At 41.0% G+C, this 25,508-nt stretch overlaps 2 protein-coding genes across 4 annotated transcripts in view; one reads left to right on the top strand and one right to left on the bottom strand.

Annotated features, from left to right (window-relative positions):
- The window catches only part of rit1 (Ras-like without CAAX 1), a 326,724-nt gene extending 308,970 nt beyond the window's left edge, over positions 1-17,754 (bottom strand). The window contains exon 1 of one of the 3 annotated variants that reach the window (XM_072571920.1): positions 17,644-17,754. In XM_072571920.1, coding sequence (XP_072428021.1) covers positions 17,644-17,749 — 106 coding nt within the window. In that variant the 5' untranslated portion in view covers positions 17,750-17,754. Of the gene's footprint in view, positions 1-17,521; positions 17,578-17,643 lie in introns of those variants that run through there. The other 2 variants (XM_072571911.1, XM_072571930.1) reach the window with 2 other exon arrangements.
- The window catches only part of LOC140478659 (uncharacterized), a 49,335-nt gene continuing 41,576 nt past the window's right edge, over positions 17,750-25,508 (top strand). Inside the window, exon 1 of the mRNA XM_072571894.1 lies at positions 17,750-17,861. Within this exon, the coding sequence (XP_072427995.1) occupies positions 17,819-17,861 (43 nt within the window). The 5' untranslated portion in view covers positions 17,750-17,818. The remainder of the gene's footprint in view (positions 17,862-25,508) is intronic.

Below are 25,508 nucleotides of genomic sequence, written 5' to 3'. Positions count from 1 at the left end.
GTTAGCAAAGCAAGGAGAACCTCTTCATTGGTAACATTATTAAGTCTATATGAATTAAGGATTGACCAGATCTTAATTGTATATGAGTATCAGGCACTCATTCCAAATGCAGATGGAAAACACATCACTGAGGAAGAGATACACCAGGGAATAGAGAAGGTGGTTAAGACAACAGATGTTGAAGACAAAGAATGATCACTGTTCAGAAGAACTAGCCTTCAGAATTGTGCATAGACTATTGATTTCCATAGTTTTAATCAACCTGTTCAGGGATGTTACTACATACATCTAGAACAGATTAGGCTTGAAATTGTGCCTCCTGGCTTAGAGCTAGAGACATTACCACTGTGCCACAAGGGGAAGGAGGACCCAATAATGTCAATGAAAATTGCAGGGCAGCTAACCTTAGAGGCAAGCTGGTAGCGTCAAGAATGTTTTTATTTTATTTCTCCTGGCTCGTAGTTTTGCATTTCTTAAAAATTACTTTGCCAACGGTGACTTCCAGCATGGTCTCTTTCACTATTGAAAGCTGGGCAGCATGTAGACCTGGTAATGCTGAGCACAGTAGCCTTAACTCCTGCAGCATTCAGAGTTAACGAATATTCAGTTTTCCAAAAACAGGTGTTGTGCCTCGCCTTAGTAACTGCAAGGGATCTAACTCACTGTTTAAAATGGCTGCCAGGGACACCTCGACAAGTTTCAATTAGCATACAGCAATTCTGCTCAAGTGTGAGAGAGTATCTGCTCAGAAACAGGCACAAATGACATCCCACTTCACCCTCAACATGTTTCAAACCAAAAGGTACAAAATCTGTTTTGAATTAGTTATTTGGAAAATGACACTAACTGATCTCACTTTGGATCCTTCACTCCTGTGACATAAGGACGTTGGGATGCTTGTGAATTACATCAGGGTCCTTTCTTTGATGCTAATTTATGCCTTTTGATGAACAAATGATCCTTTATACAAGGGAAGCCATTAAAGTGATAACCACTTCAATGCTTAAGTCAATATGGTGTGAATGGAAGTATTCTGCTCATTTAACAGTATATTTGTTTTTGACACCTAATTGTAACTGAAACTGTAACTCTGTCTAGGTGGATGAATAAAATCAACATTCAGAGAGACTAGAATTGACTATTTGACGATCAGTTAACTGCATATATTAACATTTCAAACAGCTTATTCCAGTCCCTAAAGCAATGTCAAGTTAATTAGTTTTTGAACAGAAGTATTGGCTGCTTTCCCACAGGTACACAGGCCTATAAATCAGTAAGTTCTCAATCCTGGCTGAAGTTCCAGACTTAAACTTCCATCAAACGCTGTCACAGACTCCCCTCACTCAACGCAAATGGTCAACCATTTGAGGAAACAATGAAAACCCTGGTACTCTGGGACTCTATGACAAAGTTTCCTGGGTTTAGAGATTTGAGAGCCAATCTGTTGACAGAACCTTCAACTTGCTGTTTGGACACTGACCGAGTTGTTGAGTACCGGAGTTGGGAGGTCATATTTGCAGTGTCTAAGACATTGGTTAGGCCATTTCTGCAATACTGTGTTTAGTTCTGGTTTCCTTGCTATGAGAAGGCTGTTGTGGAACTTGAAAGCACTCAGAAAAGATCTTCAAAGATGTTGCCATGGTTGGAGGGTTTGAGCTACGGGGAGAAGCTGAATAGGCTGGGGCTATTTTTCATGGAGCCTCAGAGACTGAGGGGTGACCTTACAGAGTTTTATAAAATCATGACAGGATGAACAGTGAAGGTCTTTTCCCAAGGGTGGGGAGTGCAAAACTAGAGGGCAGAGGATTAAGGTGAGACAGGAAAGATTAAAAGGGGCAACCTTTTCATGCAGAGGGTGATGTGTGTATGGAATAGGCTGCCAGAGGAACTGGTGGGACAATTACAACATTTAAAATGCATCTGGATGGGTATATGAATAGGAAGGATTTTGAGGAATATGGGCCAAATGCTGGCAAATTGGACTAGATTAATTTAGGATATCTGGTCAGCCAGGATGAGTTGGACCGAAAGGTCTGTTTCCATGCTGTACAACTCTATGATTCTAAGATCCAAGCCTCAGTCCCAGTTTGGGCCCTCTTCTTCTTGTGAGGAAGACAACATTCGTCTTTCCATCCATGCATTCAACAAGAGGTGGATCCCAGGCCAAGACTGAGACACAATCTTACTTGGGAATCTTTTTCCTCATTGAGGGATGGTGTTTGGGAAATGGCAAAAAGTTGTCATCTCCAAACATAGCCCTGTAGATACATCAGACGATCTGGTACAGATTAATCTTGGCCTTCATTGTAAGTCTGTAATCTTAGTATAGATCAATTTACTCTAAGAGTGAGCTTTTGATGCTGGGTTTTAATAGTGCAACTTGACTTTTAGTAAGGAAAAGCAACATACAATTTTACAATAGTAAATCTGAATACTAAATGCAATAAAGACAAAATTGTCCCTTTTGCTCATGCGGACATTAGATCATAATAGAGCTACAGACAGCTCACTTGAACTTTCTCTGATATGCTTCTTTCATTATATTAAGGAAATTAGTTCTTTAAGTGATAAATGAGGAAGGGATAGATAAACCAATATAAAAATAATGAGACCACTTCCATAACTAGCTAGGAGTTTTTCTAAAAGGATAAGCTCTGGTACTGGAGAGCTAGATTGGAATTGCACAAAGTCAGAAGCATAAAACTTCTGAATAGAGTTCAGGTTTTATGAGAGGTGCAAAAAATAGCTTAAATTATAAAAATACTTGATTACCAAATAAACATAACTCTGCTTTTTCAGAGTTGCAGAAATTTAAAACTGGTGTTTATGTCTTGGAAAAAGTGGTTCCTTCAGATTTTCTAACAGGTACAATTTTTTACCAGCAGAAGGAAGGGCAAGATTGAACCACAAGAGGTATGAAATAAACAAGAACCAAAAGAACTGCAGATGCTGTAAATCAGAAACAAAAACACAAGTTGCTGGAAACGCTCAGCATCTCTGGCAGTATCTGTGAAGAGAAATCAGAGTTAATGTTTCGGGTCTAGTGACCTTTCCTCAGAGTGTCACTGGACCTGAAATACTAACTATGATTTCTCTGCACAAATGCTGCCTGACCTGCTTCTGAAATAAACAAGGCCAGGTGAACTTAATACCAAATTCAAACAGTCCCCATTTTGGTTGGTCTAAGAGTTTCAATTGGCAATGTAGGCGTTAGAAATTGATGAAGAACATGTATGCACTTTCGAAGAATGGATGCAATCTATTTAAGTGCCACCATCTTAAGCATTTTCTAAAATTCTTTCATTCTAAAATGTAAAAATTGACATTTAGAAAAGTTCTGTTGAACTATTTTGATTGCCAGGCTGTTTGGTGTGATTTAGAAAAAACAGGGTTGTGCAGTTTCAATAAAGATATTTGTTGACATTTCCACAAAAGTAATTGTTATGTCATTATGAACAATTGATGGTGTTTTTAAAGCTACAATCATCTCAGTTGGCATTCCATGTTCACAGTTTAATTGATAGTTTAAAGAGGTTTTTAAAGGATTAGCTATTTTGTGGGGTTGATAGAGAGGTTTGTTTTGAAAAGAGATTAATTACTTGAAAAGATTTTTAAATTTTGTATCTGTATCTTAAATAGAAAGGGTTTTTTTCAATGTCATAGTGATAGTTGTGTTACATTGTTGGAATTTTCTTTCTCCATGTGGCTCCTGAGATCTAGTCAATAGAGGGTGAGTGACTATAGAACCCGTGAGAGTTATGAATGGTGAAGACCCAAAGTCTAAACGGGATCTAAAACAAATAGGGCAATGTCCCAAAGAACTGAAGCATGGTTTCAAATCAGGCTGCTTTGACATTTTGCCTATCCAAGGTCTACCAACAATTGCTCCCGGGATTGGCCTGAATCAATCCTGACTGAAATGAAAATTAGGTCTAATGAGACCCGTTAAGTCAAGGTATGCCTGTCGAGTCCAGATATTTTCCAACTCAAGCTACCCACCCCAGACTGAAAATCTTAAGTTGTAGACATGAACAGAATGACTAAAAGATGTACTAGGTTGAGTTAGCAATAACAGCATGAACAACACACAGCTAAAAGATAAGGCACATCCCCAAAAGTACCACATAAGTGAACGCTAGAACCACGAGAGTGAGTTGCCTCAATTTGAAGGTGGTATCGCAAGATGGATTCAGAGTGACAGGAAAATTAAAACATTGTCAAAGCAAGGATGTGGTAATAAAATAGGAAATAAGGACTTCGGGGCAGGAGCAGGCTATTCAGCTCTTCAAGTCTGCTCTTTGGATGAACAATAATATAACATATACGGAATGCAAATGAATCAGAGTAGAAAAAGCAGAGAATGAATGTTGTGATACACACTATACAAAAACCAAGAAAACTAGAGCAAAAGTAGGCCATTCAGCCCTTCAAACCTGTTCTGTCATTCAATATAACCATGGTTGATCATCCAACTCAGTACCTTCTTCCTGCTTTCTCCCCACACCCTTTGATCCCTTCTTGAAAACATTCAATGATTGGCCTGAGCCACTTTCTGTGGCAGAGAATTCCACAGGTGCACCACTTCCTGGGTGTAGAAATTTGTCCTCAGCTCAGTCCTAAATGGTTTACCCTTATCCTTAGACTCTGATTCTGTAGTGTCTGGTCATCCGGAACATCCTTCCTGCACTTACCCTGTCTAGTCCTATTGGAATTTTACAGGTTTCTGCAAAACGTACCCCACCTCATTCTTCTAAACTCTAGTGACTGGCATCCAAACCGATCCAATTTCTCTCCATACGTCAGTCTGGCCATCCATATGACAAGAAACTTGAAGTTTCTTTCACAGGAAGTGGAAAACTACAAAACAGTGCACTTTAATTCAGGGGATTGTGAAATGCACACAGTAACGTGACTTAATATATATAACGAGGTAAAAACAATGACTGCAGATGCTGGAAACCAGATTCTGGATTAGTGGTGCTGGAAGAGCACAGCAGTTCAGGCAGCTTCGAAATCGACGTTTCGGGCAAAAGCCCTTCATCAGGAATACTGTTAAATCTCCATGGCCCACTTAATTTAAAAAAACCACACTAATTAGGCGAAACAGTAAGCCACTAGATTCACCAAGTCTGCTCCACCATTCAATTAAACCATGGGTGATCTGCTTGTACTCTCAGCTCTACATTCACATCTACCCCCAATAACTTATATAAATATCTATTCAATTAGAACATAATATAAAGGCCAAATGTATCTCTTAATAAAAACAGAAAAAACTGTGAATGCTGGAAATCAGAAACAAAAACAGACTTTGCTGAAAGGTTCAGCAGGTCTGACAGCATCTGTGGAGAGAAATTAGAGTTAACGTTTCAGGTTCAGTGACTCTTCCTCAGAACTGATGAGAGCTCGGAAAATGTTGTTTTGTGTAGAAAGTTAACTAGGGTGGGGGGGGGGGTGCGGTGGAGGGGTGGAGCGGGGGAGGGGAGGTAAGGAGTAAACGAAAGGTGGAGATAGAGCCCAAAGAGAGAGAAAAACAGTTGAACATACAAAGGAGTGGGTAACTTAGCCTGGGAGAATATCTATTAGTGGACAATAAGTGGCTTAGGATGGGTGGTGTGCAACAGTAGACCTATGTTTCTCTACCATCAAAAATCTTGTATGATAATTACCATGTACTCTTGTAAAAGCATCCCGGGCTTTCAAGTTCTTTGCTGGTCACATGCCTGAAAGAAAGTGTCAATTTTGTTCTGAGGAAGGGTCACTCGACCCAAAATGTTAACTCTGGTTTCTCTCCACAGATACTGCCAGACCTCTTGAGCTTTTCCAGCAATTTCTGTTTTTGTTTCTGATTGACAGCATCCGCAGTTCTTTCGTTTTTATGGCAATTTTATTCCTTTCTTTCTACAGTCCTCAATGCTGAGGATCTCTCGATTTTGTTATGATGATCAAAATTATACACAATCTGCTAGATAAGACCAGTAGGCTGTTAAACAGTTCTGTTATTGTGATGTGTGCTCTGATCCTCCTGCTGTATAGCCCAAGATCTTGCTCACACTTCTTAATATTATTGTATTTAATCTTTCTGATTTCAATGAGATATCCAGCAACACTTGGATAGTTCTTTCTTGTGTCTGCATTATACCCTAGAACCATCTAATTTATATTTTTACTGTTTACTTTTCTTCCTTAGAGTCATTACTTGTCAATATTAAGTATCAATGTGATGCAACAGTCTACTTTCCCACCAATCCAGACGCGTTTGTGTCTGGTTTGATCTGTGACAAAAAAAATTCAGATTAATTCTGGCCAACTTTGTTTATTATAGTGTCCTCAATTCAGTCACTGATCAAAATAATTATCTTCTTTTCCCATAGAGTCATGGGCCACTGGAACGCAATGCAGTTTACCAATGTTTGAAATTTTCCAGTCGATTTAACCATCTCCTTACTGTTTTCCTCGCATTTCGAGCATGTCTTTTTTTAAAGGTCATTCTATTCTTGTTTTTGTGTTTGTGCCATTGTTTCCTCTTCTCACAGGCCTTCCACCCTCCTCTCCTCTACTTGTTCTGTTCGATTCTATTTTAAATGCCATTCATGGATAATATTGTTTAGCTCCAAAGAAGGATTAACAGCTGGTTTGCGCTCTCTGCACAGACGCTGCTTCACTTGATGAGTGTTTCCTGTTCTTTTGGTAAAAGGAACCCAGCTTCAGTAAGAATCTTGTCCTCAGCTGAACTATAAATATCACAAGGCTCAATAGCATGGGGGAGTAGGCCAGCTGTCTTTCAGCAAATACATTGTTTGCAAAACTGCCAGTAATGTTCAAAGTGAGGATATGATGATGTAGTGATAATGTCAATTAACGAGTAATCCAGAACCACAGGCTAAGGTTCAAGTCCCACCACCGTAACGAGTGGAATTTAAATTAAATTCATAAATATGGAAACAAAGGCCTGACTCAGTCATAGTAATTACTAAGCTTATAATTGTCATAAAAGCCTATCTGATTTACTAATCCCCTGGAGGGAAGGAAATCTGCCATCTTAACCCGGTCAGCCCATATGTTGCTCCATAATCACAGCAATGAGAATAATGCTGAACTGCCACATAAAATGACCTAGCAAACCACTTGGTTTAAGAACTTAAGATATAGGTCATTTGGAACGTTGAGTCCGCTCCACCATTCAATGACTGATCCCATAATCCTCAACTCTGTTTTCCTGCCTTACCTCCAGAACCCTCAATTCCCTTACTGATTAAAATTGTATAACTCAGGCTTGGTTATACTTAATGACCCAGACACAACAGCTCTCTGTGACAAAGAATTCCACTGATTCACTACCCTCTGAGAGAAAACAATTTCACCACATCTCTATCTTAACAAGGCCTTCTTCATGGGTACGGAACTTGGCTATCAGTTTCGGCTCTTGAGGCATGGTATATTGGCAAGATGATGCTGATGCTACGACAATAGATGATTGGACACCACATAACAATCGCCAGACAGGAATGTTCCCTCGCAGTTGGGGAACACTTCATTGGTCAAGGACAGTAACCTCAGATCTTCAGGTAAGGGTTCTCCAAGGCAGCCTTCAAGATACTCAACAATACAGAATCACCGAGCAGAAACTGGTAGCCAAGTTCCGAACCCATGAAGACAGCCTGAACCATGACCTTGGGTTCATGTTGTGCAATACGTAACCCCACCATACTGTTCTGTATCTGTAAAATATTCCTCATTGTCCTATTTTGACACTATCACCTTGATAACTTGGTATGATCTCTCTACCTTAATTAGTTTGTACAGTTTTGGATTATTTGTTACAGTGGTTAGACCCTCGGCATGTGACTCATACCTATCATGTTAATCCAGCCTTTTGGTTTGTCTCCAGCACCACTTTATTTTTAATTTTTTGTAATTATCTATCTGCCCAATTAATCGAATCAAAGGTCATCCCTCCAATTGTTATTCAGCTTTGGACAGTTTACTCATATCTTCTGCCACTTTGATCACCTGCAGAGAGTTCTAATCTGGCCTGCCAACACTCCACTCACACCATTTGTACTATTGTTTGATCTCTCTACCTATAAATTCTGTGCCTCTGTGTTTCCCTTCACTACACCCGACAAAGGAGCAGCGCTCCAAAAGTTGGTGATTTCAAATAAACCTATTGGACTATAACCTTGTATTGTGTGACTTCTGTCCTAGTCTCAGTTTAATGCAGGGATCGATTCCCTGCAAACAAAAGGAACATGTTCAACACTTGTGCCTCTTTTGAAATACCCAGGAGTTTAGGAAGCATATTGCTCTGTTAATTTTTCAATGTCAATGCCAACTGAGTCAATTTGCCAATCAATCAGTACCATTCCATAATGATACAAATCCTTGAGATTGTTTCAATTCATCATAGAGTCATAGAGTCATAGAGATGTATGGTCTATGCCGACCAGATATCCCAACCCAATCTAGTCCCACCTGCCAACACCTGGCCCATATCCCTCCAAACCCTTCCTATTCATAAACCCATCCAAATGCCTCTTAAACAGTGCAAATGTACCAGCCTCCACCACTTTCTGTGGCAGCTCATTCCATACACGTACCACATTCTGCGTGAAAAAGTTGCCCCATAGGTCTTTTTTATATCTTTCCCCTCTTACCCTAAACCTAAGCCCTCTAGTTCTGTACTCCCCGATCCCAGGGAAAAGACTTTGCCAATTTACCCTATCCATGCTCCTCAAATTTTGTAAACCTCTATAAGGTCACCCCTCAGCCTCTGACGCTCCAGGGAAAACAGGCCCAGCCTGTTCAGCATCTCCCAATAGCTCAAATCCTCCAACCCTGGCAACATCCTTGTGAACCTTTTCTGAACCTTTTCAAGTTTCACAACATCTTTTCGATAAGTAGGAGTCCAGAATTGCATGCAATATTACAACAGTGGCCTAACCAATGTCCTGTACAGCCACAACATGACCTCCCAACTCCTGTACTCAATACTCTGACCAAGAAAGGAAAGCATACCAAATGCCTTCTTCACTATCCTATCTACCTGTGACTCCACTTTCAAGGAGCTATGAACCTGCACTCCTTTGTTCAGTAACACTCCCTAGGACCTTACTATTAAGTGTATAAGTCCTGCTAAGATTTGCTTTCCCAAAATGCAGCACCTCACATTTATCTGAATTAAACTCCATCTGCCACTTCTCAGCCCATTGGCCCATCTGGTCAAGATCCTGTTGTAATCTGAGGTAACCCTCTTCGCTGTCCACTACACCTCCAATTTTGGTGTCATCTGCAAACTTACTAACTGCATCTCTTATGCTCGCATCCAAATCATTTATGAAAATGACAAAAAGTATAGGGCCCAGCACCGATCCTTGTGGCACTCCACTGGTCACAGGCCTCCAATCTGAAAAACAACCCTCCACCACCACCCTCTGTCTTCTACCTTTGAGCCAGTTCTGTATTCAAATGGTGAGTTCTCCCTGTATTCCATGAGATCTAACCTTGCTAATCCGTCTCCCATGGGGAACCTTGTGGACTGCCTTACTGAAGTCCATATAGATCATATCTTACCACTCTGCCCTCATCAATCCTCTTTGTTACTTCCTCAAAAAACTCAGTCAAGTTTGTGAAACATGATTTCCCACACACAAAGGCATGTTGACTATCCCTAATCAGTCCTTGCCTTTCCAAATACATGTATATCCTGTCCCTCAGGATTCCCTCCAACAACTTGCCCACCATCAACATCAGGCTCACTGGTCTATAATTCCCTGGCTTGTCCTTACCGCCTTTCTTAAACAGTGGCACCACATTAGCCAAACTCCAATCTTCCGCCACCTCACCTGTGACAATCGATGATATAAATATCTCAGCAAGAGGCTCAGCAATCACTTCTCTAGCTTCCCACAGAGTTCTAGGGTACACCTGATCAGGTCCTGGGGATTTGTCCACCTTTACTCATTTCAAGACATCCAGCACTTCCTCCTCTGTAATTTGGACATTTTGCAAGATGTCACCATTTATTTCCCTACAGTCTATATCTTCCATATCCTTTTCCACAGTCAATGCTGATGCAAAATACTCATTTTGTATCTTCCCCATTTTCTGCGGCTCCACACAAAGGCCACTTGGCTGATCTTTGAGGGGCCCTATTCTCTCCCTAGTTACCCTTTTGTCCTTCATGTATTTGTAAAAACTCTTTGGATTCTCCTTAATTCTATTTGCCAAAGCTACCTCATGTCCCCTTTTTGCCCTCCTGATTTCCCTCTTAAGTATACTCTTACTTCCTTTATACTCATCTAAGGATTCACTCGATCTATCCTGTCTATACCTTATATATGCTTCCTTCTTTTTCTTAATCAATCCCTCAATTTCTTTAGTCATCCAGCATTCCCTGTACCTACCAGCCTTTCCTTTCACCCTAGCAGGAATATACTTTCTCTGGATTCTCGTTATCTCATTTCTGAAGGCTTCCCATTTTCCATTTTCATGTTGCATTTGGCCTGATAACCCAAAGACAATAAGTTTTGCCAATAGGTCTCTTTTTACTACTTTTGCAATTCTGTACTCCTAAGTGACTGCTTAAGTATTAAAAGATCATTTCAATTTTGAATGCAAAATGTGCCTATTTGCTGTACAAAGATATTGTTGTACAAAGCAACAAAAAATAGAATGTATGGCATCACATGGTTATTATTCCTTCATATGAATATACCTGCCCTTGCTTGGGTGGCTGCTTCCAGTCACAAATAGAGGTGCTGCCAGAGTAATGAATTGGGCAGAAAAGATTGGAAGAAACCTAGGAAGACAGGTTCGTTCCCAATTTTCAATTTCCGAACAGCTCTGTACTCTCATAAAAGCAAGATGAAAATTCTGTTTCTTGTGATTTTTATTTAAGTATAACTTTGTTTAAAAAGAAAGTTACCAACAAAAGGATTCATTTAAACGTTGGGTCATGGTTAACTGACAATCTGTGTTGGTACAAGTGTGTTGAAACCAATAATAATGGTTCATATTGAAACTTCCTGAAGTATATCTATTTGGAATATATATGAGTGCAAAATTTGATTCACACAAGGTATTTGTGAGTTGCCATTATCTAAAATTGTTTTAGTTTTAAACAATTCAGCAGATGAACAGTGTACACATTTTTAAAATAGAAAGAGTGAGAGGTAAGAATAGAGGAAAAGATCAATGGAAGGGATAAGGATAGGAAGACAAGAGTGTTTTAATGCAGGAAGGTTTTGAAAGGAGCCATCAACCTACTATTGGCATGTTCGAGTGAATTGTCATAGATAGGTCTAAACAAATTGTTGAGAATATATCCAAGCCTAGACAGATAGTTGTACGGGAAGCTTAGGTTTCAAACAAGCCTCAAACAAAAAAGTGCTCAATGTAATTAAAAGCAGAATGCTTTAGTAAATCATGTATAATGTATACCAATGTGTACAAGCCTTACTGTATTCATTTCATATACTCAGGGTCACTCCAACTGCAAAGCATCAGAAACTCCTTTCAGCAAAGTGACTCACTAAAGAGTTCACGACACTCAATGTCATTGAACAACGAAATATTGGAATGTTAGAGCCTAATGTGTCTGTAGATTTTCTAATCAAATGTTGAACATGATACTGTTTACAACCATCAACATCCCTATAATATTTTGGCGCAGGTTTACAATTCTCCATAAATGCGGGTTTTTTAATTAACCCCACAACAGTTGAAAGTACCCCGGTTCAGCAAGTGTAAACTTCATGACAAATGTTTCTTTTTTAAAAGGAAGCAACATTTAAAAAAATAGAAAATAGGAAGAAGATCAGGCAATTCAGCCCAATGAGCCTGCTCGAACATTCAAAATGATCATGGTTGATCCTCTATTGCAGGGTCATACTCTCTTTCACTCCCCATATCCCTTGATGCCTTTATGCATCTAAAAATCTACTAATGTTTTCTTTAAATATATTCAGTGACTTGACGTTCAGAACCATCCACAGAGAATTCCATAAAGAAATCCAAAGGATCACCACCCTCTGAATGAAGAAATTTCTCCTTTTCTCATTCCTAAGTGGTGATCTCTTGTTCTAGACAATCACAAACAGGGGCAACACCATCTCTGCATCCAACCCTGTCAGAATTTTATACTTTTCATTGAGATTTTCGCAAACTACAAGCTCAGCCATCCCAATATCTTCTCATTCAACAAGCCTGCCATCCCAGGAAACAGTCTGATGAACCATGGTGGAACTCTATGTGACAGTGTATCTTTTCTTTGGTAAAGAGACCAAAGCAGCGCACAATACTCCAGAAAAGAAGAAAAGATGCTGGCAATCTGAGACGAAGAACAAGAATGATGGAGAAACTCAGCAGGTCTGGCAGCATCTGTGGAGATGGAAACAGAGATAACATTTCGAGTCCAGTATGAATCAAACATAGAACAAAGAACAGTACAGCACAGGAACAGGCCCTTTGGCCTACCCAATTTTGCATCGACACATGATGCCTTTCTAAACTAAAAACGTTTTGCCTCTACACAGTCTCTGTTCCTCAATCCCCTATCAATTCATGTGTCATTCAAGATGCCTCATAAACATTGTTATTGTATCTGCTTCTACCACCTCCTCAGGCAATACTTTCCAGGCAATTACCACCCTCTGTATAAAAAAAAATTGGTTCTCACATCTCCTTTAAACTTTTCTCCTTTTACCCTAAAGTCTCTAAGTATTTGACATTTCTACACTGGTAAAAAGACTCAGAATATCCAGGCCAATCTTAATTTTGTAAACTCCTATCAGGTTGCCCTCAGCCTCTGAATTCAAGTGAAAACAAACCAAATTTGTTCGCATAGCTAATACTGTCCAAACCAGGCAACTTCTTAGATTATACCAAGCAACATACCTTCTCCAAAGCCTTCACATCCTTTTGGTAGTGTGATGACCAGAACTGTATGTAATATTCCAAATGTGGCCTAATTAAAGTTCTATACAGATGCAAATCACTTGCCAATTTTTGTACTCTATGCCCTGGTCAATGAAGCCAAACCTTCTATCTTCTTTATCATCTTATCTGCTTTGTTACTACTTTCAGGGAACTGTGGACTTGATTGTTTAGATCCCTCGATATCCCTCTGTTAATGTTTCTAAGGATTCTGCCATTTACTGTATACTTCCCTCTGACATTAGACCTTCCAAAATGCATCACCTCACATTCTTCAAGATTAAAATCCATCAGTAATTTCTCTGACCAACTCCCCAGCCAACTTTATATATCCTCTTTATCCTCTTGTAATCCTTCTCACCTATCTGCAGCTCCCCAATCTTCGTGTCATCTGCAAACATACTAATCGGATCACCTACATTCTTATCCAAGTCATTTATAAATGTTCCAAACAACAAGGGTCCCAGCACTGACCCCTATAGATTACCGCTGGTCTTAGACCTCAAGTCATAAGAATACCCTTCCCGCACTACTATGTCCCGTCTTCTATGACTAAGTCAGTTCTGTATGCATTTATCAGCTCACCATATAACTTCACCTTCTGTATCAACTTTGTCAACGACCTTGTTAAATTCCATGTAGACAACATCCACTGCTCTACCCTCACCAATCAACTTACTGCTTCCTTAAAAACTCAAGTCAAGTTTATGAGACATGACCTCCCCCACATAAAGCCATGCTGCCAATCACTAATAAGTCAATATTTTTCTAAATATGAGGAAATCCTGTCCCTCAGAATCTTCTCCAATAATTTCCTAACAACTATGTAAGGTTCACCAGCCTGTAATTTCACAGATCATCCCTGTTGCCCTTCTTAAACAAAGGAACAATATTGGTTATTCTCCAGTCCACTGGGATCTGTCCTTTGACTAAAGATTATGCAAAAATTTCATATAAGGCACCAGTAATTTCTTCACCTGCGCCCCTCAGCATTTTGGGATAGATCCCATCAGGCCATGGGGACTTGTCTACCTTAATGCTTTTCAAAACACCCAAAGCCTCATCCCCTTTTTCAAAGCAACATACAATATCAACATACCAGAACTTGACTCACCATCCACCATATCTTTCTCATTTGTGAATTTTGTAAAGAATAATTAATGACTCCACTCACTTCCCCTGGTTTCATGCATAAATTCCCTTCTTTGTCCTTAAGTGGATCTAACCTTTCCCTCGTTACATCCTTGCTTCTTATCTATGTTTAAAATGCCTTTGAATTTTTCACAACCCTATTTGTCAAAGACATTTCATGTACCCTTTTAACTTTCCTAACTCCTTGTTAAATTTTTTCCTGTTTTCTTTATATTCTTTGAGAGCTCGGTCTGTCTTCAGTTTCCTAAATCTTGCAGATGCCTCCTTTTTCTTTCTGACGAAGCTCACAATTTACCTCAACATCCAAGGTTCCTGAATCTCACTATTGTTATCCTTCATTTTCACAGGAACATGCTGACCCTGACCTTAAAAGATTCCCACATGCCAGATGTGATTTACCCTCAAACAGCCACCTCCAATCTACACTCCTCAGTTCCTGCCTAATATTATTGGAATTAGCCTTGCCCATTTTAGCACTTTCATCCAAGGACTACTCTTCTTCTGATCCATAAGGAACTTAAAGTTTACGAAATTCTGATTAATGTTCCCAAGATGGTCTCTCACTGAAAATTCAATCACCGGGCCAGGCTCATTCCTCAATATCAAATCCAACCTGGCTCTTCCCCTAGTTGGATTATTTACATATTGCAGGAAGAAACCCTCTAGGATGCACCTAACAAATTTCTCCCCCATCCAAGCCCCTGGCACTAATGGAATCCCAGTCAATATAGGGGAAGTTAAAACAACCACCACAATAACCCTGTCGTTTTTACATTTTACCATAATCTGTCCACATATTTGTTCCTCCATCTCTTGCTGGATGTTGGCAGGCCAATTGTACAACCCCATGAAAGTGACTGTGCCCTTTCTATTCCTGAGCTCGACCCTTATCATCTCACTGGATGAGTCCTCAAAGGTGTCCTCCCTCAGTACAGCTGTGATATTCTCCCTTATCAGTAACACAATTCTCCCACTTTTTTTACATCCCTCTCTCGCTCATCTGAAACATCTAAATCCTGGAATGTTAGGCTGCTGGTCTTATCCCTCTGTAAACCAAATCTCTGTAAGAGCTACAGCATCATTGTTATCTGCATTAATCCAAACTCTAACTTCATCTGTTTCACTTGTCATACTCCTCTCATTAAAACAAATGCACTTTACTAAAAAGAAACAAGAATTAAGGGTCTAATGATGACCAGAAAACCATTGTCAATTGTTGGAAAAACCCATTTCGTTCACTGATGTCTTCTAGGGAAATCTGTCATCCTTATCTGATCTGGCCTATATGGTAGGCCAGACCCACAGCAATGCGGTCCACTCTTCACTGTTAGGGAACAGTTAGGATTAGGCAATAAATGCCTGTCTAGCTAGAGAGGCCCATACCCTGTGAGTGAATTAAAAAAAAACTTCAGACTATCAATCCCACTGTGTTCAGTAACCTCTCCCTGTATGTCCTTCCTGTTAGGCTTATTGGCTTTAGCCTCTAACTCCCTCTCAGTCAGACCACATGTTGACCTACTGCTGTGGTTACTATACATCTGCAATACCATTCCTAAGTAGCACTAGCAAACCTTTCCTGCCAGGATATTGATGGCCCTCCAGTTTAGGTGCAACTTGCCCTTTTCATGCAGGCCCCTCCTGCCCTGGAAGGCAGGACCTGTGATCCTGATACCTGAAGCTTTCCCTCCTACATCAACACTTTAGACATCTCTAAGAAACTGGAATTCAAAACTGAGGATGAGTCACAGAGATATGCAGCACGAAACAGACCCTTTAGTCCAACTTGTCCATGGCGACCAGATATCCAAACCTAATCTAGTCCCATTTGCCAGCATTTGGACTATATCCCTCTAAACTCTTCCTAATCATATACCCACCCAGATGTCTTTTAAATGTTGCAATTGTACCAGCCTCCACCACTTCCTCTGGCATTCCATACATGCACCACCCTCTGCATGACAAAGTTGCCCCTTAGGTCCCTTTTAAATTTTTCACCTCTCATCCTAAACTGAGTTCTGGACACCCACACCCCAGAGAAAAGAGCTTGCCTATTTACCATATCCATTCCCCTCATGACTTTATAGATCTCTATAAATACTCCAGGATCCAATGCTCCGGGAAAACAGCCCCAGCCTATTCAACTTCTTTCTATAGCTCAAATCCTCCAACCCTGGCAACATCCTCGTAAATCTTTTCTGAACCCTTTTAAGTTTCACAACTTCCTTCCTTTTACAGGGAGACCAGAATTGCACGACCAGTATTCCAAAAGTGGCTTAAACAATGTCAGTCGCAACATGGCCTCCCAACTCCTGTACTCAATACTTTGATTAATAAAGGTAAGCACACCAAATGCCTTCTTCAGTATCCTATCTACCTGTGATTCTACTTTCAAGGAACTATGAACCTGCACTTCAAGATCACTTTGTTCAGTAACAGTCTCCAGAACCTTACCATTAAATCTATAAGTCCTGTTCTGATATGCCTTTCCAAAATGTAGCACCTCACATTTATTGAAATTAAACTCCATCTGCTACTCCTCAGCCCATTGGCTCATCTGATCAAGATCCCATTGCACTCTGAGGTAACCTTCTTCGCTGTCCATTACACCTCTAATTTTGGAGTCATCTGCAAACTTACTAACTATACCTCCTATGTTCACATCCAAATCATTTATATAAATGACGAACAGCAGTGGACCCAGAATTGATCCTTGTGACACACCACTGACCACAGACCTCCAGTCTGAAAGGCAACCCTGTATCCAAATGGCTAGTTCTCTCTGCACTCTGTGTGATCTACTCTTGCTAACCATTCTACCATGAGGAACATTGCTGAACTCCTTACTAAAGTCCGTATAGATCACTCCACTGCTCTGCCCTCATCAATCCTCTTTGCTACTTCTTTAAAAACTCAGTCAAGTTTGTGAGACATGATTTCCCACACAGAAAACCATGTTGACTATCCCGAATTTCCAAATACATGTGATTCCTGTCCTTCAGGATTCCCTTCAACAACTTGCCCCCCACTGATGTCAGGCTCACCAGTCTATAGTTTCCTGATTTTTCCTTGCCACCGTTCTTAAATAGTGGCAACATGTTAGCCAACCTCCAGTCTTCTGGCACCTCAACTGTGACATCGACTCTGCTTCTCTCTCCCTCGATGTTTGCTCTTTGTTTCAGATTTCCAGCATCTACAGGATTTCATTTTTTTTAAACGCACCTGTTTCTCCTTTTCTAGACATCCCAGATGTGTCAAGTTACTTTGTTCTGCTGTTTCGTTCCCAGGGAATTGGTAAACCATCAACCCTCAGAGGTGGGTACAGCATCCACTATAATAGATGTCTGTAACTGGGACCAGCCTCCCTGAAACCTACAGCACTGTGCAACCCTCTTTATTTACAGAATTTTAAAACAGTCTGGATAAGCTTCCTTACTGTTCATAGATCTTGACACCAACATTGCCAGCGGCCAGTGCAGACCCAATCTCAGTCCCCAGCCGGGACGGGAGACGCTGCTGACACGCCAAGTTGTACAAACCATTAATTTTCGAACCTACCGCTTTTCCCAACCCCACCAGCGCCAAGCATCACGATTTTATATTCTCTCGATCCGCTTGAAGGAACGCTGCTGCTGCTGCTGATCGAGTCGTTCTCGCCGTCCATCGTGATGGAGTTACCAAAAGGGGGCGGGAGGGGAAAAGTAAACAGACAAAAGAATAAGCAAAAGTGCTGATGAAATTTTCTCCGGCTACAGACTACATAGCGGCGGTGGCAGGTACTGGATTCACAGCGTGACTGAGTGAGTGCGTGTTGCTTGCCAGCTCAGGTCTCCCAGCAACCAGCGACTTACTGTCGAGCTCCCCATTGAAACTGGGAGCTATTGCAAAACAAGGGTCTGGGGCATGTGCATCATTGGGAACGAAGTAACTCAAACTCGGTGCAAAACAAAAATAGGCCCCTCGGTATCACGAGTGAGCGGCACCACTAATTTTAAAAGTCTTTTTGTTTGGAAATGTTCAGCAAGTCTGGCATCATTTCTGGAGAAACAGCGTTAGGTTTCAGTCAGTGGTCTTTCACCAAAACTGAAAAATTAGAAATGTAACAGGTTTTAAACAAGTGTCAGGCTGGGGAGGGGGACAAGTAGTCAGATCCACGTTAGGTCCCAACCTAGTGTATAAATTGATTTGGGTGAAACAGGGAAGACTGAAGGGGTAGATAATAAGGACGAACTTAAATTAAGGGTTAATTTTATTCAAAAGTGTAGTCTGTTCTTTAATTTAACAATAACTTAAAGTTGCACTTATGACTGGGTGCAATTTAATCCCTCAACGATGGAAGAGCCCACCACATCAATGTATTTAGGTTGAAGCATTCACAGCATTCTTCATCCCGAAGTGTCCAGTTGATGACACATCTCAGCCTCCTCCAGCGGTCCCCAGCATTACAGATACTACTGTTCAGTCAATTCAATTCACTCTATGTGATGTCAAGAAATGCTGGACACTGCAAAGGCTGAGGGCCCTGACAACATTCCAGCAACAATACTGGAGACTTGTGCTCCAGAACTTGCAGTTCCTATAGCCAAGCTGTTCCTGTACTGTTACAACACTGGCATCTAGCCAACAATATTTGAAAACTGTCCAAGTATATCCTATACACAAAAAGCAGGACAAATCCGACCATGGCAATTACCAGTCCATCAGTCTACTCTGGACTCACCACACCATAAACACAAAGGTTCCAAGAGCCAGTCAGAGGCTCAGAATACTGTGGCAGGTAACTCATCTCTGAATGCTCCAAAACCTGTCCATCATCAGTAAAGTGATGGAAGGTGTCATCAACAGTGCTTTACCTGTTCAATGTCATCCACTTTGGGTTCCATTAGAGCCACTCAGCTCTTGACTTTATTACAGCCTCGGTTCAAACGTGAACAATCAAACTGAATTGCAGAGGTGAGGTGAGAGTGAAGGGTCTTGTCATTAAGGCTGCATTTGACCGAGTGTGGTATCCCAGAGCGTAGGTTGGCACAGGCAGCCCAGAGGAAACTTACCTTGGAACAGCCCAGAGCCAATGCAGAGCAGACTGGAGGCTTGGAACAGAGTGGGGATGGTTGTTGGACTGGGGTCTGGGGCAGGCGGTCAGACCATTTGTGGAAGCCCCTGCATTGAGCCACTGCAATGGAACATTTATTTGTAATTTGTCTATCTGACTATAATGTCTACCCTTTTAACTATGTCATATTTCTAACTTACACGATGGATCACCGTAAAGTAATGCAACTACATTTTTATACCTTTTTTTATCCCCAAGATTTGTACCTAGGTACTTGTACCTAAGATGGCATCACATGAGGTGACATTGCAGAAACGTATCACTGTACTCCTGTCCTCCAGTAATTGAGTACACATGGAAATGAAGGATATTATATATTCTATTCTATTCAAGGAGCCCTAGGAAAACTGGAATCAATGGATCTCAGGGGGAAAACTCTCCCTTGGTTGGAGTCATACCTGGCACATTGGAAGATGGTTGTAGTTGTTGGAGGTCAGTTACCTCGCTCCTGGACATGATTAGATTAGATCACTTACACACCGACCCGCCGAAGCGCAACCCACCCAGACCCATTCCCCTACATTTACCTCTTCACCTAACACTATCGGCAATTTAGCATGGCCAATTCACCTAACCTGCTCATTTTTGGATTGTGGGAGGAATCCGGAGCACCCGGACGAAACCCACGCAGACACGGGGAGAATGTGCAAACTCCACACAGAGTCGCCAGAGGCGGGAATTGAACCCGGGTTTCTGACGCTGTGATGCAGCAGTGCTAACCACCGTGCCACCCACGGACATCTCTGCAGGAGTTCATCAGGGTAGTGTCCTAGGCCCAACCATCTTCAGCTGCTTCATCAATGAACTTCCCTCCATCATAAGGTCAGAAATGGGGATGTTTGCCAATTATTGCATAATGTTCAGCACCATTTGTGACTCAGATACAGAAGCAGTCCATGTTCAAATGCAACAAGAACTGGGCAATATCCAGGCTTGGGCTGACAAGTGGCAAGTAACATTTGCGCTACACAAGTGCCAGACTCTGACCATCGTCAATAAGAGACATTGTAACCACTGCCCCTTGGCATTCAATGGTGTTACCATCACTGAATTCCCCCACAATCAGCATCCTGGGGATTATCACTGACCAGAAACTCAACTAGACTCGCCAGATAAACATAGTGGTTACAAGAGCATATCAGAGGCTAGGAATACTGCAGCGGGTAATTTACCTCATGACTCCCCAAAGCCTGTCCATCATCAACAAGGCACAAATCAGGAATGTGATGGAACACTGCCCACTTGGCTGAATGGATGCAGTTCCAACAATACTCAAGATGCTTGGCACGATCCAGGACAAAGCAGCCTGCTTGATTGGCACATCCACAAGCATCCACTCCCTCCACCACTGATGCTCAGGAGCAGCAGTGTATGTATGCTATGTAAAAGATGCACTGCAGAAATTCACCCAAGGTTCTCAGTCAGCATCTTCCAAAGCCACAATCACTTCCATCCAGAACACATGGGCAGCAGATACATGGGAACACCACCACTTGCAAGTTCCCATCCAAGTCACTCACCATCCCAACTTGGAAATATATCACTATTCCTTCACAGTCGCTGGATCAAAACTCTGGAATTCCCTCTCTAAGGACATTGTGGGTCAACCTACGGCAGGTGGAATAAAGTAAATGTTTGCTGTTAAAAAAAAATTTGGAGTTAGGTGAGGGAGAGAGCAGTGGGTGTGGTGATCAGTCCCTTCTTTTCTGTCATTGTTGGGTACCTCTGCTCTTTAATGTCCAATTAAGATCTGAGGGAACTTGGACGTAAGGAGACAGAGGAGCCATTGGAGGAGGATGCTGAGACTGAACAGGAAATAAAAATTGAGGCTAAAGTTTGAGGCCTACACCCTTACCTGGAAGTTCAAAGAGAGAGAGGCCAGCAGGAGAGGGGACTTGGGAATCAGAAGCAGTGAAAACACAATAGAGTGACCTCACAGGAAAAGTCATAAGTTCATTAGTTGAATTTGTAACTGCTAATTTGAATACTGTTATGAAGTTGAAGGCATGTACTGTACCTTTAAGAGAGAGTGAACATTGTTCTGAACTGAGAGCTTACGAGCATCGGTGTGATCTGATGAGATGGCAGTCACAGAATCTACTGGAAATTTGAAAATATGTAACATTTGCTTGTGAAATGGATATCTGAGTTGGTTGCTTTGTTGACAACAATTCAAATTTAACCAATCAATTTAAATTATGCCCCAGGATATTAACACAATAGCATTTGAATTTATTGTTTTGCCAACATCTAACCAATGAGACTATCCAATGGTGGGGATATAAAAATTCAGGCATTTTTAAAATTGGAGTCAGAGCAAGTGCCATCATGAGACACCAAGAAATTAGGAAACACTGTCTATCAAAGGTACCTTTTCATATGAATCGTATTCATATGAAAAAGGAAGGAAGACGACCCAGGGAGATCTTCAGCTGGAAGAAGATATATGCAAAAGATGACAGCAGTTGTGGGGTTTTGAAATTAAGTTGATGTAATTTTAATAAGTGTCTTATTGATGCTGTATATTGTTACAGAGTTGAAGGCAGGTGATAAGCAATTAAGAGAAAGCAGGGCTTAGAGTTGTGAATAATTGTTGTTTAATGTTCACTTTTAGAGTTAAAGAGTGAATTGATATTATTTTCTTTAAATAGTGTAATTTGGGTGTTCTCTGTCACTCATATTTTAACAGACTATGAGGCGAGGTGAACTTTTCTGGGTGTTTGATTTAATTAATAGAGGGGTTCACCTCAGTGTCATAACAATACTTATTCTCAATTGCTTTGAGATTAAAGGTAAATTGGAGAAATATTTTGCATATCGAAATCTAAAGACCAGTGGGAAATTTCAAAATACAAATTAAAAACCAATTTAAATAATTTAGAGATGCAGAGCCAAGTGACGTGTTGTATCTTCATGATATGGGAGCTGGAGGACCCCAAGTTCATAGTGACCACATCCTTGGTAGATGTTGGTTGCTTGAGGATCTCAGGCTCAGAACTGATGACCTGGAGTCTGAGCTTTGTACCCTGTGATGCATTAGAGACAGTGAGAATTACCCAGGTGCTCTGTTTCAGGAGGAAGATACATTCTATAAGTACTTCAAATTTGGCCAGTGGTCAGGGACAGTTAGATGTGACAACAAATGAGGCAGGTAGAGGGCTCTTGAATTTATCATTGGAGGAGCTTCATTTCTTGACTTTGTCCAACAGGTATAAGGTATTTGTTCCCAGTGTGGATGAACAAAATGACTGGAGGGAGGATGGGAAAATTGGCTGCTGTACCATGGGACAGGAGGCCATTCAAATAGGGGTAGCAAAATGATAAGTGATCAGGGATTCTATAAATAGAGGAACAGAAAGTATACTTTTTAAGAGTCCTGCATGGTTGCCTGACTGTACCAAGTTAAGGGACATAGTGAACTGGCTTGAAAGGATATTGAGTGGGAGGGGGAGGATACATTTGTTGTCTCCCTGTTGGGACCAACAGTATAGGCAACAGATCCTGTTTGGGAAATGTCGGGAATTAGGATCAAAGTTAAAGAACAGGACCTAAGGGTTATAATCTCTCAATTATTAACTGAACCATGTGAAATTTGGCATCATGATAAGAAAATGAGGCAAGTAAAGATGTGGTTAAAAGAGTGGTGCAGGAAAGAGGGGTTCCATTTTGTAGTACACTAGCATCAATAATGGCATAGGAAGGAACTGTACCATAGGGTGGGCTCCACCTGAACCAATCCGGGAATGGGATTCTGGCGGAAAGCTAAATATGATGGTCGCAAGAATTTTGAATGAGGGCTCAAGAAAGGTTATTACAGTTTGCAGAACAAGTAATAGGACAGAGAGTCAAAGATCTTGAAAAGATTTGTAGCTCAGGTTGTGGATGAGCATGAGGTTGTGGACAGAGAATATGGAGAGAGTCAGGAATTTAACTTCAGGCGCAGCAATTAAAAGAACAACAATGAGAAGTGGGAAATCAGTGCAAGGCTGAGGGTGCTGTACATCAATTCATACAATATACAAAACAAGATAAATGAGCTTGTAGTGCAGAATTTGAAACAGGCAGGTACAATATTGTGGGCATCATGGAGACATGGCTGGAGAACACAGCAAGCCAGGCAGCATCAGGTGGTGGAGAGGTCAACATTTCGACTGTAACCCTTCTTCAGGACAAGGCTGGAACTAAAAGTCCGAAGATACATGTCGTAGCAAAAGAGCAGGTAGATGGACGGAGCAATGGGGCTGTCTCACTCGTAGGAAATGAAAGCAAATCAATAGCAAGAAGTGATATAGAGTCAGACGTCATAGAATCTGTGTGGGTAGAGTTGAGAAACAGTAAAGGACAAAAGACCCTGAGTCAAGGAGGCAGTAGTCAGGATGTGGGAAAAAAATAAATCAGGTAATAGAAAAGTCATGTAAGAAAGGCACTATTACAATAATCTTAGGGGAATTCAATATGTAAGTGAACCTAGGAAAATCAGGTTATAGTGGATCCCAAGGTAAGGAATTTGTGGAATGTCTATGAGATGATCTTTTCTGGGAACAGGAAATTGTGGATTTTGCACATGTGTAATGAGGCAGACTTGTTTAGGGAGCTTAAGGTAAAACAACCCCTCTGGGACAGTGATGATAATACGATAGAATCTATGATGGAGTTTTAGAGGAATAAGCTGGAATCAAATTAAACGGTATTACAACTGAATAAATGGAACTACAAAGACATGAGGGATTTGCTGGCCAGAATTGATTGGAAGGATAATCTAGCAGGACTGAAAGTGGAACAGCAAAGGCAGGAGTTTCTGGAGGTAATTCAGGAGACATCCAAAGATGAAGAAGTACATTAAGGGGAAGATGAGGTAACCATGGCTGTCAATAGAAGTCAGGGATATCACAAAATCCAAAGAAAAGCATACAATGTGGTGAAGATTAGCAGAAAGCCTTTAAAAACCAGCAAGAAAGAACAGGAAAGCATCTTATCTGGATGCAACACAGCTTGGTAAGATGACTACTCTGCTCAAGACTGCAAGAAATTACAGAGAGTTGTGAACGCAGCCCAGTCCTTCCTTCGATTGACTCTGTCTATATTTCCCACTGCCTCGCAAAAGCAGCAAACATAATGAAAGACCCTTCCCATCCCTGTTATACTTGATTCCACCCTCTTCTATCAGGCAGAAGATACAAAAATTTGAAAACACATAACGAACAGATTCAAGAACAGCTTCTACCCCGCTGTTATCAAATCTTTTGAATGGGCCTCGTGTATATTAGACTTTCTGCACCTTCTGTAGCTGTAATACAATATTCTGCATTACCCTGATGTACTTAAGTAAGGTTTGATTTGTCTGGATAGCACACAAAGCAGTACTTTTCACTGTATCTCAGTACATGTGACAATAATAAGTCAAATCAAAGCAAATCAAATCAACTATGAAGACAAACTAGCTAATAATATAAAAGACAATTGTAATTTTTCAAAAAAATATATGAAAAGGTGAGAGTGAGGCAAGTGTGAACATTGGATAGCTGGAAAATGAGGCTGGAGAGGTAGTAGAGGAGAACAGAGAAATTCTGAAGGAACTGGTGCGGCCGCACTTGGAGTATTGTGTACAGTTCTGGTCACCGCGTTATAAGAAGGATGTGGAAGCTTTGGAAAGGGTGCAGAGGAGATTTACTAGGATACTGCCTGATATAAAGGGAAGGTCTTACGAGGAAAGGCTGAGGGACTTGAGGTAACTTAGTAGAGACATATAAGATAATCAGAGGGTTAGATAGGGTGGACAGGGAGAGCCTTTTTCCAAGCATGGTGATGACGAGCACGAGGGGGCATAGCTTTAAATTGAGGGGTGATAGATATAGGACAGATGTCAGAGGTAGTTTCTTTACTCAGAGAGTAGTAAGGGTATGGAATGCTTTGCCTGTAACGGTAGTAGATTTGCCAACTTTAAGTACATTTAAGTCATCATTGGACAAGCTAATGGACATACATGGAATAGTATAGGCTAGATGGACTTCAGATTGGTATGACAGGTTGGCGTAACATCGAGGGCCGAAGGGCCTGTACTGCACTGTAATGTTCTATGTTCTATAAATGAATACATAATATGCATTAGGAGACACCAGTAGCATACTGAAATGTCAAGGAAGTCAATGGGCAGAGTAAGTTAGTGACCATCACGAAGGAGAAGGTGCTGGGGAAACTGAAAGGTCTGAAAGTAGATAAATCACACAGACAAATCTGCTAGAATTCATTGAGGAGTTAATGAGCAAGTTAGACAAATGAGAGCCAGTGGGTATGATCTTTTAGATTTCCA

This window comes from Chiloscyllium punctatum, chromosome 1 (assembly GCF_047496795.1).
Source record: "Chiloscyllium punctatum isolate Juve2018m chromosome 1, sChiPun1.3, whole genome shotgun sequence".
In the NCBI taxonomy this organism is placed as follows: Eukaryota; Metazoa; Chordata; class Chondrichthyes; order Orectolobiformes; family Hemiscylliidae; genus Chiloscyllium; species Chiloscyllium punctatum.
Note: the sequence above shows the minus strand (reverse complement) of the source record. Positions and strands in the feature narration are given on the sequence as shown.